General features: G+C 42.7%; 1 protein-coding gene across 8 annotated transcripts in view; it reads left to right on the top strand.

The window, feature by feature from the left end:
- Window positions 1–15,934, top strand: part of fgfr3 (fibroblast growth factor receptor 3) — a 177,253-nt gene extending 161,319 nt beyond the window's left edge. For all 8 annotated transcript variants that reach the window (XM_072575359.1, XM_072575369.1, XM_072575349.1 and 5 more), the window contains 5 exons: window positions 301–423; window positions 1,809–1,879; window positions 2,316–2,453; window positions 11,325–11,430; window positions 13,247–15,934. In XM_072575359.1, the coding sequence (XP_072431460.1) occupies window positions 301–423; window positions 1,809–1,879; window positions 2,316–2,453; window positions 11,325–11,430; window positions 13,247–13,411 (603 nt within the window). In that variant the 3' untranslated portion in view covers window positions 13,412–15,934. The remainder of the gene's footprint in view (window positions 1–300; window positions 424–1,808; window positions 1,880–2,315; window positions 2,454–11,324; window positions 11,431–13,246) is intronic.
- Window positions 15,935–16,922: the final 988 nt, after the last annotated feature.

Raw genomic sequence — 16,922 nt, 5'->3', positions numbered from 1 at the left:
TCGATTGCGAAGGCACGGGGTTGGGGGAATGTGACTGGATTTTTAAAAGTCAGATCATCGATGTATAAGACAGCTGTAGTTAATCTAATTTATAACCCTGAGCTACACACGGTTACCAAAACAGAAATTTTAAAAATTGAGTGTTAATGGACTCAAATGTTCATAATCAGCAGCTCTGACACAGGGAACAGAGGCATAATAGATGGAGAAATGTGAACGCTGTGCTGACTGAATGGTTTATTTTCTTTCCTCTGGTAAACAGTTTAATTGTTCTGTTTGGGGAATTTGTTTTCCGGTTAGTGTATTCACCGGGATCTGGCAGCCAGGAATGTACTGGTGACGGACGATAATGTGATGAAGATTGCCGACTTTGGTCTGGCCAGAGACGTGCACAACATCGACTACTACAAGAAAACAACAAATGTGAGTTAAAACAGAAGCCTATTATGTATGGTGGAGGCTAAAGTGACTGGTGGTGGCAGCTGGAGGGAGCGTTAGGTGATTGGGAGCGGCTGAACAGGCTGCAGCTGGTTCGATTCGATTAGATTCCCTACAGTGTGGAAACAGGCCATTTGGCCCAACAAGTCCAGACCAACCCTCCAAAGAGTAACCCACCCAGACCTATTTCCTTCTGACTAATACAATAACACAATCACCTGACCTGCACATCTTTGGATAAAAGACCTGAGGAAAGAGAAGGCCAAGGGCTGACCAGATAGAGGCCTTTAAGATTATGAAAAGGTAAATGTTGAGATAGTGTTTTGAAATGACCAGGCTTTAGGACGATAGATATGAAATAATCACGCCTGTGGGCGGCACGCTAGCTCAGTGGTTAGCACTGCTGCCTCAGCACCAGGGACCTGGGTTTAATTCGTGCCTTGGGCGACTGTCTGTATGGAGTTTGTACATTCTCCCCGTGTCTGCATGGGTTTCCTCTGGATGCTCCAGTTTCCTCCCACAATCCAAAGATGTGCAGGTCAGGTGAACTGGCCAAGCTAAATTGCTCACAGTGATAGGTGCATTAGTCAGGGGTAAATGTGGGGAGATGGGGCTGGGTGGGTTACTCTACAGAGAGTTGGTGTGGGCTTGTTGGGCTGAAGGGCCTGAATCCATACTGTAGGGAATCTAATCTAAAGAAAACTAGTCAATCCAATAAGATACACAGGGAAAGCATCTATATTTAGAGAATGGTTTGAATTTGGAACTTGCCATCACTTAGATTAGTTGAAGTAAATTGTACTGAAAGCTATAAAAAAGAGAAAGAGGCAGAAGGATATCTTGATGGGATTTTGAAGAGGGGTGGAAAATGACTTGCGTGAAGGATAGATACCAGCTCAGGTGGGACGGTGGCTCAATGGTCAGCACTGCTGCCTCACAGCACCAGAGACCTGGGTTCGATTCCAGCCTCGGGCGACTGTGTGGAGTTCGCACATTCTCCCCTGACTGCATGGGTTTGCTCTGGTTTCCTTCCGCAGTCACAAAGGTGTGCAGGTCAGGTGGATTGGCCATGCTACGTTGCCTATCATGTCCAGGATGTTTGGGCTAGCTATGGGAAACGTAGGATTCTGGAGATAAGGTGGGGTTTTCCTATGGTGGATCAGTGCAGATTCAATGGGCTGAATGGCCTCTTTCTGCACTGTAGGTGTTCGTGATTCTGTGGACTCATTTCCATATCATGCACTGTGTTTTTAATCCTATCTATAGTAATTGTAGCTGGTTAAAAAATAAAATGATTGCAATCCAGTCAGTGCCTTTGTAGCTGCCTGAACGTGTGATTAAATCATAACTGCCATATTATATTATTAAAGGGGAGGCTGCCAGTAAAGTGGATGGCTCCTGAAGCTCTCTTCGACAGAGTCTACACCCACCAGAGTGATGTGTAAGTGCTGCCCATTAGAAATGCTTTTTATTTAAAAATCAACTTAGCTCTTCCTAAAATGCGTTGGTCCTTTTGTAAAGGAAAGTGACAATAGTCAGATTTGGCTCTATGACTTGCTTCCCATTGTGCAGTCTAGGGAAACGCACTTGGAGAAAAAGAATGTCATTAGTTCTGCTCCAGGGTCTTGGCAGGAGAGTGGCCAAGTTATAAACAGCCTGTCAACTATCTGATTAACTGGTCATTTTAATTCCAGCATTTGCGTGCACTGATCTTTTCTGTGATTGAAGGGATCACTCCAAGTAACTAGAAAAGAGTTTATTCAATTAAGTCACGCCATTGATAACTATGTTAACCACGCATGACAGCATCAAGAGAATGAGGTCGGTACAAAAAAAGGCTTCAGTGAATTAGGTTTCTATTCTTTTCTCATTCCCAGCTGGTCGTATGGAGTCCTGTTGTGGGAGATCTTTACACTGGGAGGATCTCCTTATCCCGGAATCCCAGTAGAGGAGCTCTTCAAACTGCTGAAAGAAGGCCATCGAATGGACAAGCCAGCAAATTGTACCCATGAGCTGTAAGCAGTAGCCCATTATTCCAATCCACATCGCTAAATTGTTGGCTTAACATTGCAAAACATAGCTTGCTGCTTTGCGAGAAAGTGTCAGGATATTGTGGGGTGGCCCAGTGGTTAGCATTGCTGCCTCACAGCACCAGGGACCAGGGTTTGATTCCAGCGTCGGGTGATTGTCTTGTGGATTTTCTCCAGGTGCTCCAATTTACTCCCACAATCCAAAGATGTGCAGGTTAGGCGAATTCGTCATGCTAAGTTACCCATAGTGTTCAGGAAGGTGTAGGCATTAGTCGGGGTAAATGTAGAGGAATGGGTCTGGGTGGGATACTCTTCAGAGGGTCGGTATGGACTTGTTGGGCCGAAGGACCTGTTTGCATGTTGTAGGGATTCTATGATAGCAGCTTTCACTTGGGGCATTAGTTCAATTGTTTATGTTTCTTTGTTTTTGTGACTGCATGAAGTCTCTCTCTACATTTATACGGATTTCATTTTCTTTTCATATCTGCATATCATTACCTGAATGGCATTCCAGAGGAGCCCTCTCCCTGGGCTACTTGCACTGAGAGACCCTCACAAGAGCTACTGCAGGAGATGTAAATAACGTAACCACTAACAACCTACATCGTCAATACAGTAAAATAATCCCCACCCACAATAGAGTAAAATAATCCACACCCACAATACAGTAAAATAATCCACACCCACAATAGAGTAAAATAATCCACACCCACAATAGAGTAAAATAATCCCCACCCACAATAGAGTAAAATAATCCACACCCACAATAGAGTAAAATAATCCACACCCACAGTAGAGTAAAATAATCCACACCCACAATAGAGTAAAATAATCCACACCCACAATACAGTAAAATAATCCACACCCACAGTAGAGTAAAATAATTCACACCCACAATACAGTAAAATAATCCACACCCACAATAGAGTAAAATAATCCACACCCACAATACAGTAAAATAATCCACGCCCACTATACAGTAAAATAATCCACACCCACAATAGAGTAAAATAATCCACACCCACAATACAGTAAGATAATCCCCACCCACAGTAGAGTAAAATAATCCACACCCACAATACAATAAAATAATCCCCAATGGTTAAATAGTTGACATCCCCAACACAGTAAAATAACTCACACCGTCAAGATATTTTATAAATATATTAAAGAGAAAAGGTTAACCAGGGAAAATGCTGGGGGCCCATCTGTGTGTGAAGCTGCAGGACATTGGAAGGGTGTTGAATGAATTGAGTCTTCACTCTGGAAAGGGAGAACGTAGATAGAAACATAGAAAAGTACAGCACAGAACAGGTCCTTTGGCCCACGATATTGTGCCGAGATTTAATCCTAATGTAAAATATAGTAGCAACCTACGCACCCCTCAAGTCACTGCTATCCATGTGCATGTTCAGAAGTTGCTTAAATGTCTCAAATGACTCTGCTTCCACCACCACCGTTGGTAACGCATTCCATGCATTCACAACTCTCTGCATAAAGAACCTACCTCTGACGTCTCCTTTATACCTTCCTCCTAATATCTTCAAATTATGACTCCTCATACCAGTCAATCCTGCCCTGGGGAAAAGTCTCTGTCTATTGACTCTATCCATTATTTTGTACACCTCTATCAGGTCTCCTCTCTTCCTCCTTCTCTCCAGAGAGAAAACTCCAAAGCCTCTGTATCTTTCCTATAGTAGGGCGACCAGAACTGGACACAATATTCCAAGTGTGGCCTCACCAAGGACTTGTAGAGCTGCAGTAAAACCTCATGGCTCTTAAACTCTATCCCCCTGTTGATGAAAGCCAAAATACCATATGCTTTCTTATCCACTTGGGTGGTAACTTTGAGGGATCTATATACTTGCATACCCAGATCCCCTGTTCCTCCACACTGCCAAGAATCCTGTCTTTAATCCTATATTCAACATTCAAGTTCGACCTTCCAAAATGTGTCACTTTGCATTTATCCAGGTTGAACTCCAACTGCTATTCCTCAGCCCAGCTCTGTATCCTGTCTATATCGCGCTGCAGCCTGCAGTAGCCCTCTATGCTATCGATGATACCTCCAACCTTTGTGTCATTTGCAAATTTACTAATCCATCCCTCAACCTCCTCATCCAAGTCATTTATAAAAACTACAAAGAGCAGAGGCCCAAGAACAGAGCTCTGCTGGACCCCATTCAACACTCTCTGCCTTCTGTCAGCCAGCCACTTCTGAATCCAGATAGCCAAATCTCACTGTATCCCATACTTCCTGACCTTATGGATGAGCCTACCATGGGGAACCCTATCAAATGCCTTGCTGAAGTCCATATACACCACATCTACTGCTTGACCTTCGTCGACCTGTCTTGTCACCTCCTCAAAGAACTCAATAAGATTTGTGAGGCATGACCTGCCCCTCACAAAACCATGCTGACTGCATTGAATCACATTATGCTTTGCCAAATAGTCATAAATCCTATCCCTCAGAATTCTTTCCAAATCTTTGCTGACCACAGATGTAAGACTGACTGGTCTGTAATTGCCAGGGATTTCCCTATTACCCTTCTTGAAAAGAGGAACAACATTCGCCTCCTTCCAATCCTCCGGTACAACTCCCATGGAGAGTGAGGAGGCAAATATCCTCGCCAGCGGCTTAGCAATCTCCTTTCTCACTTCCCAGAGAAACCTAGGATAAATCTGGTCTGGCCCTGGGGACTTATCAACCTTAATGTTTTCCAAGATTTCTTGCACATCAACTTCATCAATCTTGATCCGGTCAAGACTGTATCCCAGCTCCTCTAAGTTTTCATTTATAACAAGTTCCCTTTCCTTGGTGAAAACCGAAGCAAAAATCTCATTTAGGGCTTCTCTATCTGCTCAGATTCCACGCACAAATTCCCTCTGCTATCCCTGATCTGCCCTACCTTCTCCCTGATCATTCTCTTATTCCTCACATATGAGTAAAACACCTTTGGGTTCTCCCTAATGCTTCGTGCCAAGCCTTTTTCGTGCTCCCTCCTGGCTCTCCTCAGTCCATTTCTGAGCTCCTTTCTAGCAAGCCTGTAATCCTCTAAAGCTGTGCTAGATCCTTGCTTCCTCCATCTTACATAAGCTGCCTTCTTCCTTTTGACGAGAAGCTCCTCTGTTCTCGTCATCCAAGGTTCCTTAATCTTACCCTTTCTTACCTGCCTCAGAGGAACAATTTTGTGCATCACTTGCAACAACAAGTAGTCTCCACATGTCTGCTGTGTCCTTTCTGTGGAACAATTGCTCCCAGTCTATACTTCCCAACTCCTGTCTGATAGCATCATAATTTCCTTTTCCCCAATTGAATATCTTCCCTCGGTAATTGATCCTTTCACTTTCCATGGTCATGCTAAATGTGAGGCTGTTGTGATCACTGTCACCAAAGTGCTCTCCCACCGCGAGATCTGACACCTGTCCTGGCTCGTTGCCGAGCACCAAATCCAAAATGGCCTCTCCCCTCTCTGTCTACATACTGAGTAAGGAAACCCTCCTGAACACACCTGACAAAATTGGCTTGATCCAAACCATCTACATTTAGGAGGTTCCAGTTGATATTGGGAAAGTTGAAATCACCCATAACAACAACCTTGCTACTTTTGCATTTTTCCAGAATCTGCCTGCCTATGAGATCTTCAATCTCTCTACTGCTATTAGTGGGTCTGTAGAAAACCACCAATGAGGTGGCTGTTCCCTTGCTGTTCCTAACTTCCACCCGTACCGACTCAGTAGACAAACCTTCGTTTCTGTAGCTGTGATGCACTCTCTGATTAGCAATGCTACATCCCCTCCTCTTTTTCCACCCTCCCTGTTCTTTTTGAACATTCTAAACTCTGGGACATCAAGCAACCATTACTGCCCCTGTGGCACCCACGTCTCTGTTACGGCCACAACATTGTAGTCCCACGTACTGATCCATGCTCTAAGTTTGTCACTCTTATTCCGGACACTCCTTGCATTAAAGCGTACACACTTTAACCGTTCCCTTTGTTTCATCGCGTGAAAAACCTTCATTTTAGCTTCAATATATCCTGTCACTGTTACGTCCGCAACTGATCCCCTCTCAGACATGGGCTTTGGTTCTCACCCCCCTGCCAAATTGGTTTAAACCCTCCCGAATCACACGAACAAAACTCCCACCCAGGACATTTGTACCCCTCCAGTTCAGGTGCAACCTGTCCTTCATGTACAGGTCCCACCTTCCCCAGAAGGTATCCCAATGGTCTAGGTGTCTGAAGCCCTCCCTCCTGCACCAACCTCACAGCCACATGTTAAGCTGCATTCGCTGACTGTTCCTCATCTTACTATCTCGTGGCACCGGTAGCAAACCTGAAATCACTACTCTATTCGTCCTGCTCTTCAGCTTCCAACCTAACTGTCTGTCGTCACTTTTCAGATCCTCAATCCCTTCCATGGCTATATCATTGGTGCCAATATGTACCATAATATCTGGCTGCTCCCCCTCCCCCTTCAGAATCTTGTAAACCCGATCGGCAACATCCCGGACCCTGGCAGCAGGGAGGCAACATACCTTCCGGCAGTCCTGTTCCTGACCACAAATTCTCCTGTCAATCTTTCTGACTATTGAGTCCCCTACCATAGAGTCATAGAGATGTACAGCATGGAAACAGACCCTTCGGTTCAACCAGTCCATGCCGACTAGATATCCCAACCCAATCTAGTCCCACCTGCCAGTACTCGGCCCATATCCCTCCAAACCCTTTCTATTCATATACCCATCCAAATGCCTCTTAAATGTTGCAATTGTATCAGTCTCCACCACTTCCTCTGGCAGCTCATTCCATACAAGTACCACCCGCTGCATGAAAAAGTTGCCCCTTAGGTCTCTTTTATATCTTTCCCCTCTCACCCTAAACCTATGCCCTCTAGTTCTGAACTCCCCAACCCCAGGGAAAAGACTTTGTCTATTTATCCGATCCATGCCCCTCATAATTTTGTAAACCTCTATAAGGTCACCCCTCAGCCTCCGACGGTCCAGGGAAAACAGCCCCAACCTGTTCAGCCTCTCCCTGTAGCTCAAATCCTCCAATCCTGGCAACATCCTTGTAAATCTTTTCTGAACCCTTTCAAGTTTCACAACATCTTTCCGATAGGAAGGAGACCAGAATTGCATGTAATATTCCAACAGTGGCCTAACCAATGTCCTGTACAGCCGCAACATGACCTGCCAACTCCTGTACTCAATACTCTGACCAGTAAAGGAAAGCATACCAAACGCCTTCTTCACTATCCTATCTACCTGTGACTCCATTTTCAAGGAGCTATGAACCTGCACTCCAAGGTCTCTTTGTTCAGCAACACTCCCTAGGACCTCACCATTAAGTGTATAAGTCCTGCTAAGATTTGCTTTCCCAAAATGCAGCACCTCGCATTTATCTCAATTAAACTCCATCTGCCACTTCTCAACCCATTGGCCCATCTGGTCCAGATCCTGTTGTAATCTGAGGTAACCCTCTTCACTGTCCACTACACCTCCAATTTTGATGTCACCTGCAAACTTACTAACTGTACCTCTTATAATCGCATCCAAATCATTTATGTAAATGACAAAAAGTCGAGGACCCAGCACCGATCCTTGTGGCACTCCACTGGTCACAGGCCTCCAGTCTGAAAAACAACCCTCCACCACCACCCTCTGTCTTCTACCTTTGAGCCAGTTCTATATCCAAATGGCTAGTTCTCCATGTATTCCATGAGATCTAACCTTGCTAATCAGTCTCCCATGGGGAACCTTGTCGAATGCCTTACTGAAGTCCATATAGATCACATCTACTGCTCTGCCCTCATCAATCTTCTTTGTTACTTCTTCAAAAAACTCAATCAAGTTTGTGAGACATGATTTCCCATGCACAAAGCCATGTTGACTATCTCTAATCAGTCCTTGCCTTTCCAAATACATGTACATCCTGTCCCTCAGGATTCCCTCCAATAATTTGCCCACCACTGAGGTCAGGCTCACCGGTCTATAGGTCCCTGGCTTGTCTTTACCACCCTTCTTAAACAGTGGCACCACCTTTGCCAGTCTCCAGTCTTCCGGCACCTCACCTGTGATGATCAATGATACAAATATCTCAGCAAGAGGCCCAGCAATCACTTCTCTAGCTTCCCACGAGTTCTTGGGTACACCTGATCAGGTCCTGGAGATTTATCCACCTTTAACCGTTTCAAGACATCCAGCACTTCCTCCTCTGTAATCTGGACATTTTGCAAGACGTCACCATCTATTTCCCGACATTCTATATCTTCCATATCCTTTTCCACAGTAAATATTCATTTAGTATCTCCCCCATTTTCTATGGCTCCCCACAAAGGCCGCCTTGCTGATCTTTGAGGGGCCCTATTCTCTCCCAAGGTACCCTTTTGTCCTTAATATATTTGTAAAAACCCTTTGGATTCTCCTTAATTCTATTTGCCAAAGCTATCTCATTTCCCCGTTTTGCCCTCCTGATTTCCCTCTTAAGTATACTCCTACTTCCTTTATACTCTTCTAAGGATTCACTCGATCTATCCTGTCTATACCTGACATAAGCTTCCTTTTTCTTAACCAAACCCTCAATTTCTTTAGTCATCCAGCATTCCCTTTCACCCTGACAGGAATATACTTTCTCTGGATTCTTGTTATCTCATTTCTGAAGGCTTCCCATTTTCCACCCGTCCCTTTACCTGTGGACATCTGCCTCCAATCGGCTTTCGAAAGTTCTTGCCTAATACCGTCAAAATTGGCCTTTCTTCAATTTAGAACTTTAACTTTTAGATCTGGTCTATCCTTTTCCATCACTATTTTAAAACGAATAGAATTATGGTCGCTGGCCCCAAAGTGCTCACCCACGCCCTCAGTCACCTGCCCTGCCTTATTTCCCAAAAGTAGGTCAAGTTTTGCACCTTCTCTAGTAGGTACATCCACACACTAAATCAGAAAATTGTCTTGTACACACTTAACAAATTCCTCTCCATCTAAACCTTTAACACTATGGCAGTCCCAGTCAATGTTTGGAAAGTTAAAATCCCATACCATAACTACCCTATTATTCTTACAGATAGCTGAGATCTCCTTACAAGTTTGTTTCTCAATTTCCCTCTGACTATTGGGGGTCTATAATACAATCCCAATAAAGTGATGATCCCTTTCTTATTTCTCGCTAACGCTTTTCTATTTTCCCCCCTTCCTTTCTGAGCCACAGTGCAGGCTCAGTGCCAGAGACCTGACAACTATGGCCTACCCCTGGTGTCTGGGGAGTAACCACCTCTCTGTAAATCCTCTCAATTTCCCCCTCAGCCTCCTGGATGATCCGTAGTTCATCCAGCTCCAGCTCCAGTTCCCTCAGTTTTTTGAGGAGCTGGAGTTGGGTACACTTCCTGCAGATGTAGTCAGCAGAGACATGTGAAGTGTCTCTCACCTGCCACATTCTGCAGGAGGAACATGCAGTTGCCCTAATGTCCATAACTCGTTACTCTGATAGCCTGCACAGAACTAAACAAAGGAAGAGAAGGAAAAACAAACAAACCTGAAAACTTACCTCATTTCCAGACTCTTAGTAAGGTTAGTGGAGGTGGGTGGGAGGGACGCCCTACGGTGTAGGGTCTCGGGTTTAGATCTCACCCACTTAAAAACCTTCCCAGAAGTCCTTCGCTCCTCCCTTGCACCTCTCGGCAAATGTCTCAAATGCCCTTATAGATATCTTATTTATGTGCTCTGGTTACTTCTGGGATTTGTAAATAATTACCCCAAGATCCCTCTGTTCCTCTAAGCTACCCAGTGTCCTGCCATTCATTACATACTCCCCTCTCCTTGTTTCTTCTCCCAAAGTGCATCACATCGGGGTGATGCACTTATCAGGGTTATCAGGCTCTCTGCCACTCATCTGACCATCTGACCAACCCAGGAGGTTGGTCAACGAGGTTGGTCAACCAACCCAACATAGGAATGGAATTCAGGAAAAGGGACTGTGAGGAACTTGTATCGCTTGACATAAGAAATGGGGAGGTATGGGAGGTGAGACAGGAAATTGCAGAGGCTCTGACACAAATTTTTAATTCCCCCTTGACCACAGGGGAATTGCCAGAGGACTGGAGGACAGCTGTTATGGTTCAACTTTTTAAAAGGGATTGTAGGGAAGAACCAGGAGTCTCACACCGTGGGAGGGAAACTGCTGGAGGAAATTCTGAAGGAGCGAATTAAAACCCACTTGGAAAAGCAAGGGTTAATTAGGAATAGTCAACATGGCTTTATCAGAGGAAGGTCATGACTAACAAATTTGTTCGAATTTTTTTGGAAATACAATCAAGTGTGTGCATGAAGGATGTTCAGTTGATGTAGTTTATATGGATTTTAGCAAAGCTTTTGACAAGGTCCAACACAAGGCACATGGAATTCAGGGAAACTTGGCAAGATGGTGTAGGGCATCCCTCCCACCCACCTCCTCTAACCTTACTAAACTGGCTTAATAATGGACAGTGGCAGAAAACTATTCGAGAGACTGGAGGTTGGTAGCTAGTGGTGTAAAAAGGGCACATGGGACATTTGCTTTCATTAGTCGTGGCATAGAGTAGAAGAGCAAGGAGGTAATGTTGGAGTTGTACAGAGTGTTGGTCAGGCCACTTTAGGAGTACTGTGTGCAGTTCTGGTCACCTCACTATGGGAAAGATGTGATAGCACTAGAGGGGTCTCTTTCTGTGGTATACTGGCCCACTTGCTGTGCTGTAATGGGTCTCTGCAACACTGTCTGTTTATCTGCCATCTACTCTGATCCTTCATATCCTGAAATAACATATGGAAGCCAGATTTTGCGCTTGGTTTAACTGTGACCCTGTGTCTTTCCCTAGGTATATGATAATGAGGGAATGCTGGCACGCCATCCCATCACAAAGACCAACATTCAAACAGTTAGTCGAAGATCTCGACAGGGTCCTGACAGTGACATCAACTGAGGTCAGTCTTGGAATCACAAAATAATTCAGCAAAAGGAATTAGCAGTTAATTGAAACTAATTTAAAACAACTAATGGTACTTCAATATTTCAACATTGTTCAAGATGTATTTATTTATTTGATTCACCAATTTCTATGCTGGTCCCTTTAAATATATCAGACTGAAGACTCTTAATGATTACAATGTTTGGTGCTGAATGTTGTTGGAGCATCAAACAAATCTTTGCCCAGTTGGTAAATGGATCTGGGATTGGCATATACACAGCAGCACATCTCAGTTCCTTACTCAGCACATCCGTCCTGGCATTCTGATCTACCCAGCTCCCTCTTCTGTCAGCAGAAACAAACGAGAGGCATGAAACGCCCATCAGCCATGATTAAATGGCGGAGTGGACTTGATGGGCCAAATGGCCTTGCTTCCACTCTTATGGCTTACAGTCTTCTGGTCTGTCTAAGCTTTTATTTTCTTTCATCCTATGATCTGTATGTCCACGTTTACTATGATCTGCCTGTATTGCTCACAAACAAAGATTGTCACTGTGCTTCGGTACACATGACAATAAATAAATCAAGTTAAATCAAATCAGCTGAGTCTAGTTACCCCAAGAGAGAACGGGCACATCATGTCCAACTCCATTCTGGTCATCACACCCCAGCTGTACACCAGATAGACTCATTGAAACATCAGAGCAGTGACTGTGCAGGAAACATGATAAAATCATTCGACAGATGAGTTCTCCTTAAGACTACGTTGAACTTCAGATGACTAATGTTTCCTTTTAACTGGTGAACATCACTAGGCTTGTGAACTGCATTATTTTGGAAATCTTTATGTAAATAACAATATCCATAACTTCATATCCATCGATCAAAGTTTTGCTCCAGCAAAATATGTGGCAGATACGTCAACCTGTAAAAAGACAATGATAGTTTGACATCTGACAGGGAACATTGATTGTCACAGCCCTGTAGTCACAGTGGCAATCGGTTAAGCCCTCTCTTAATTCATAGCTAAAGTGTTCATACTCTTTTCCTCTTTTAAGCCACTGCAGGACTTGCCACAGAGTTCCAGTATTTTGTAGGTTTGTTTAAAATGTCAGCTCACAGCCTCAACTTCAATACACTAAGCACATTGTTTGATGTATTTTGCAATAAAAGAATGCTTTAAATACTCACAAGGGCCTCGCGACTTGGCTAACTTGATTTAGTACGCTGTTTAAACTCTTGTCAGGTAATAATTGAAAGTGATCGGCAGCACCAAACCTCCAGTGTGTGATTGTAAAAAGTTATCGCCAGGATTTATATAGCATCCCTCCTGCCCAATAACCTGTCCCAACCAGACAGTTTACCTTTGACCTGGGAAGCAGAGATGGGTTGTCGCTCAGAGTGCAGCTCTAAGTTGGTCAGGGTTTCAGTCCGATTCTGGTGCATGGCAAGGACAGACTGATGATCACATTCACTGTAAACAGCACTGAATGAATAACAATGTGATAAATGATCAGATTTTGTATTGGTGATGTTGCTCGATAGATAAATATTTGAGCAGAAGCAAGTTCAAAACAGTGCCTTGGAATCTTTGACATCATTTCCAAAAGGCACGCAGAGCCTCGATTTGATGTCTTCTCAAAAGGACAGCTCCTCCAATAGTACAGCAGTCCCTCCCAACTGCACTGTGCTGTCACTGCTTTTGCTTCCGGGTATACAGTATTCTGACCCACTGAACCATTGCAAGCACCTCAACATAGGTGGGGAGACCAATGAGCAGTGTTCATGACATGGAAGATTTGTGATGTTTGATCTTTTCCTTTGTATTTCAGGAGTACCTTGACCTGTCAGCACCTTTCGAGCAATATTCGCCAGCATGCCAGGATAATCACAGTACATGTTCCTCTGGAGATGACTCTGTTTTTGCCCATGATGCTTTGCCTGACGAACCTTGTCTTCCCAAGCACCAGCAGTGCAATGGTGTCATCAAGACATGAGACTGATTTGGGACAAAAAGAAACAGGGCTATAGGATGCTGAATCACGGACAGTTCATACCGAAGGAAATACACTGAACCATCTGGGACTCCTGTCCCCACTTCCCATCATTTTTGAGCCTTACATCTTCAAGTGCTGGATACATCTAAAACACAAAGTACTGCTCAGCATGAAGAAACCATTTACTTTTGGAAAACAGAAATTAAATATTTTGCAAAAAAAAAACCCAGAGTTGATAAATCTTGACCTCTGGCATTATGACTGCTAATGGAACCATTCTGTGCCTAAGTTGAAAAGTGCGTGCTAAAGAAAGGAAAGTGAAACAAAAGACAATTATTTTTCTTTACAAAAGAGCATTTAAATACTTTTTATTTGAGTGAAGCTGCAGATTCCAGAAGAGTTGTAAATATATAAATATGAATATTGTATGATAATGTTTTTAAAAAGACAGTTGTATACATATGATTTGCTTGTTTAGAAAAATCACAAATTTCAACATGACTACAACTATGAGGAAGCAAATCCTAAAATAATTGCTGTCTAGGATACTCAGTATTAATCTGGAAATTATTAAAGAAACACATTGTGTAGTGAGCAAGGGGTAAAATAGTTCAAAAACCTGATTAGCACATTGTATATTTGTAAAGTTGTTTATAGACTTTAACATATCATTTTGGTTAAGAGATTTAAGAGTATATAGCTTATTTACTAATTACTGTACACATCTATAGTGATCTAGGTTCTTAATTTTTGTTTTTACGTGTTTATAATTCTTAATTTATTACCCGTTTAAAATTGGTTAGACACAGAAGTAGATTATGGTTCATGAGGAAAAACCAATAGAATCAAGTTTTCAGATGGTCATGTAAAATGAGCATTATCAGTTTTTATTTTAGATTGCAATGATTTTTTTTCTGTTAGTTAGAAATTTGATCCTAGAAATGTACTGACTTTTCATAACAAATGAAGGTTTGTCCTTTGTGGCTGATTTTTGATTAAGACAGAACAGAGCTGGAGTGTTGGCTGTGAAAGGCAGCCGTGTGGTGTGGATTTGGTGCTTTCCTGGCAGCTGCCCTGACACTGTTGGCCCTGTGAAAGAAAGCTGGCATTGCCACCCAGGACAGTCACAAATGTGTGTGAAGTGCTCACCCTCAATGTCCATTTGAGCTGAAGCACGGCGATAGATTTTGGTCTGCTAGAGCTGGAACTGTGTCTGGAGAGAACATTTTCAAGACGTATCACAAGTATGGTCAGGACCTAGTGTCTGTTGTGGCTGGGGCAATGTGAAATCACAAACCAAGCACAGCACGCAAAAGGAGTGCATTGCGTGACATTAAAACCGAATGATGTATATGTGATTTACATTTCTTTTCCCCACACCCCCCCAAACCTGTCTTGGCCCCCATCGGGTAATGGTGCCAAAATATGATAAGTGACAGCACTGAATGTGCAAGTGTATGGAAGCGTTGTGCTGGCACTTTGCATTATTGTAACGAGAGGGTGCAACGATCGTGGATGTTCATAGCATGAGAAAACGAATTTCCAGTCAATCAATCTCTGATGTCAGTCGTATTTCGGTGACTTGTGAGTCACTCCCTTCTCTTTATGCAGATCGTGCCACAAGCACAACTTACGTGGTGCAATTTAAATACAACGTGCAATTTTGCAGAGAATTAATTTGAGGTAAACCTTTTTTTAAATAAAAAAGAAAAATTACTAGAACAGATGGCTAAATAGGTAACTGGCAGTCACCTGAATAATAGACTGAGAAAACATCTAACCCAGAATAAAGTTCTCTTTGATTTGAAGTAAGATTCTGCAGATGGAAAAATATTGAAGATTTTGGTGTGAATCCTATTAAAATCAATTAAAATTCAATTTGCCTCCTTTAACTTTTATTAGGACCGTGAAGCTCTTACTCTGTAGAACAACTAATTTACTAGATTGATCTTATCTGTTAACTCTTTGATACAAAGGTAGGAGTTCTATAGCTGTGTAATTTTTGTAAAATGAAAAGACACTTTGTTATTTTCTTACCAATCGCTGTTGTTGTACATTCCAGGTACCTAATGGATAAAAAAAACTTTTCCAATATTTGAAATTTGTGCATGATTTACAAAAAAGAACTTAGATATATATCTAATTTATTGAGTTTTTTTTTACAAAATATATGTATTGTAGCTTTGACTGAACTTAACATTTGATATCCAGTTCCCATTATGTAGATGTAATAGTATCAAGCAATAGATGAGATCCCTGATTTGTTTTGTGGTTAATTTGAACCACTGCCTATAATTCATACATTCACACTCTTAGTAGACAGAGGTAAGCTCAAATAAAACTGTAAAATCTACGTTCAAACCTATTTGCCTGCCTGAAGCCTGTAAAAGGTCACAAATGGTCATGTTGGAGTTTAAAAAGAAACTAGCACTGAACAATATCTGTCTGCCTTTATGAAACTTTGTTATTAACATGGAACTGTTCCATTCCACAAAAATAAAAGGATATTGTTTTAAAATGCAAGAGTTTCCATTCCTCATTCTTCCTGGCCTTATAATTGGTGTGATTTATAATGGGTTGGAGTTTCCTGCCAAGGTAATATTGCTGACGAGTGTTTTAAATTAAACCATTGTAACTTCCAATTCTCCAGTGACAAAATGTATGCTAGAATTTACTGTGAAAAGGGTAGAACACACCACGATGAGGATAGCAGTGAAACAGAAACAGAACAGAGGAAAGAGGAAAACTCAGTTTCTCTATTTGTCTACACAAAAGCCCAGAATACAGATAATTTAGAAGAGAGCATTGTTTATTGGAATATATTTCTCCACTGGCTAGCTGTTTGCAACCACCGGTGCTAAAATAGATGACCTTACAGGTAGAAACAAGTTAAAGTCAATTCGATTGGACTAATGGACTGAGTCTTGTGAACGTGGGCTTGGAGTCGAGCACATGTAGCAGCTGGGAAAGCCTGAATGTGTAGAGCTCCTCACTGTTATCCCTTCATCAGGTGTGGCCACCCACTCAAGGCAGGCTATCAATCCAAGTCTTTCACTGATCTGCCACACTGTCCTGAGTTGGAAAGCAAGCACAGATGTGGACAGTTAGGAGGCTGCTTTGTTTAAAGTTGCTCCACTGAAAATATTGAATTTGAAGCCTCAACGCCCAATGTTGGCATTCTGATCCAAAGTATCTTGACTGTTTTCATAGTCCCCTCTTAACTTTGACCTGATTGCCCATACAGAAAATTCCAAGCCCAGAAATTCATTTTGGGAACATTACTCAGCCTTCAAAGTTGCATAAAACTAAATGCTAATGATACAGAAAGAAAAGTTACGCTCAGTCTTTTTTATTCAGTCACAAAATGTGAACTTTGCTGAATGGGCCAGCATTTATTGCCTGACCTAGTTGCCCTTGAGAAGTGGTGGTGAGCTGCCTTCCTGAACTGCTGCTGTCTATTTGCTGTAGATAGATGCCCAATGCGATTAGGATGGGAGGTCGAGGATTGTGA

This window comes from Chiloscyllium punctatum, chromosome 1 (genome assembly GCF_047496795.1).
Source record: "Chiloscyllium punctatum isolate Juve2018m chromosome 1, sChiPun1.3, whole genome shotgun sequence".
NCBI lineage: Eukaryota > Metazoa > Chordata > Chondrichthyes > Orectolobiformes > Hemiscylliidae > Chiloscyllium > Chiloscyllium punctatum.
Note: the sequence above shows the minus strand (reverse complement) of the source record. Positions and strands in the feature narration are given on the sequence as shown.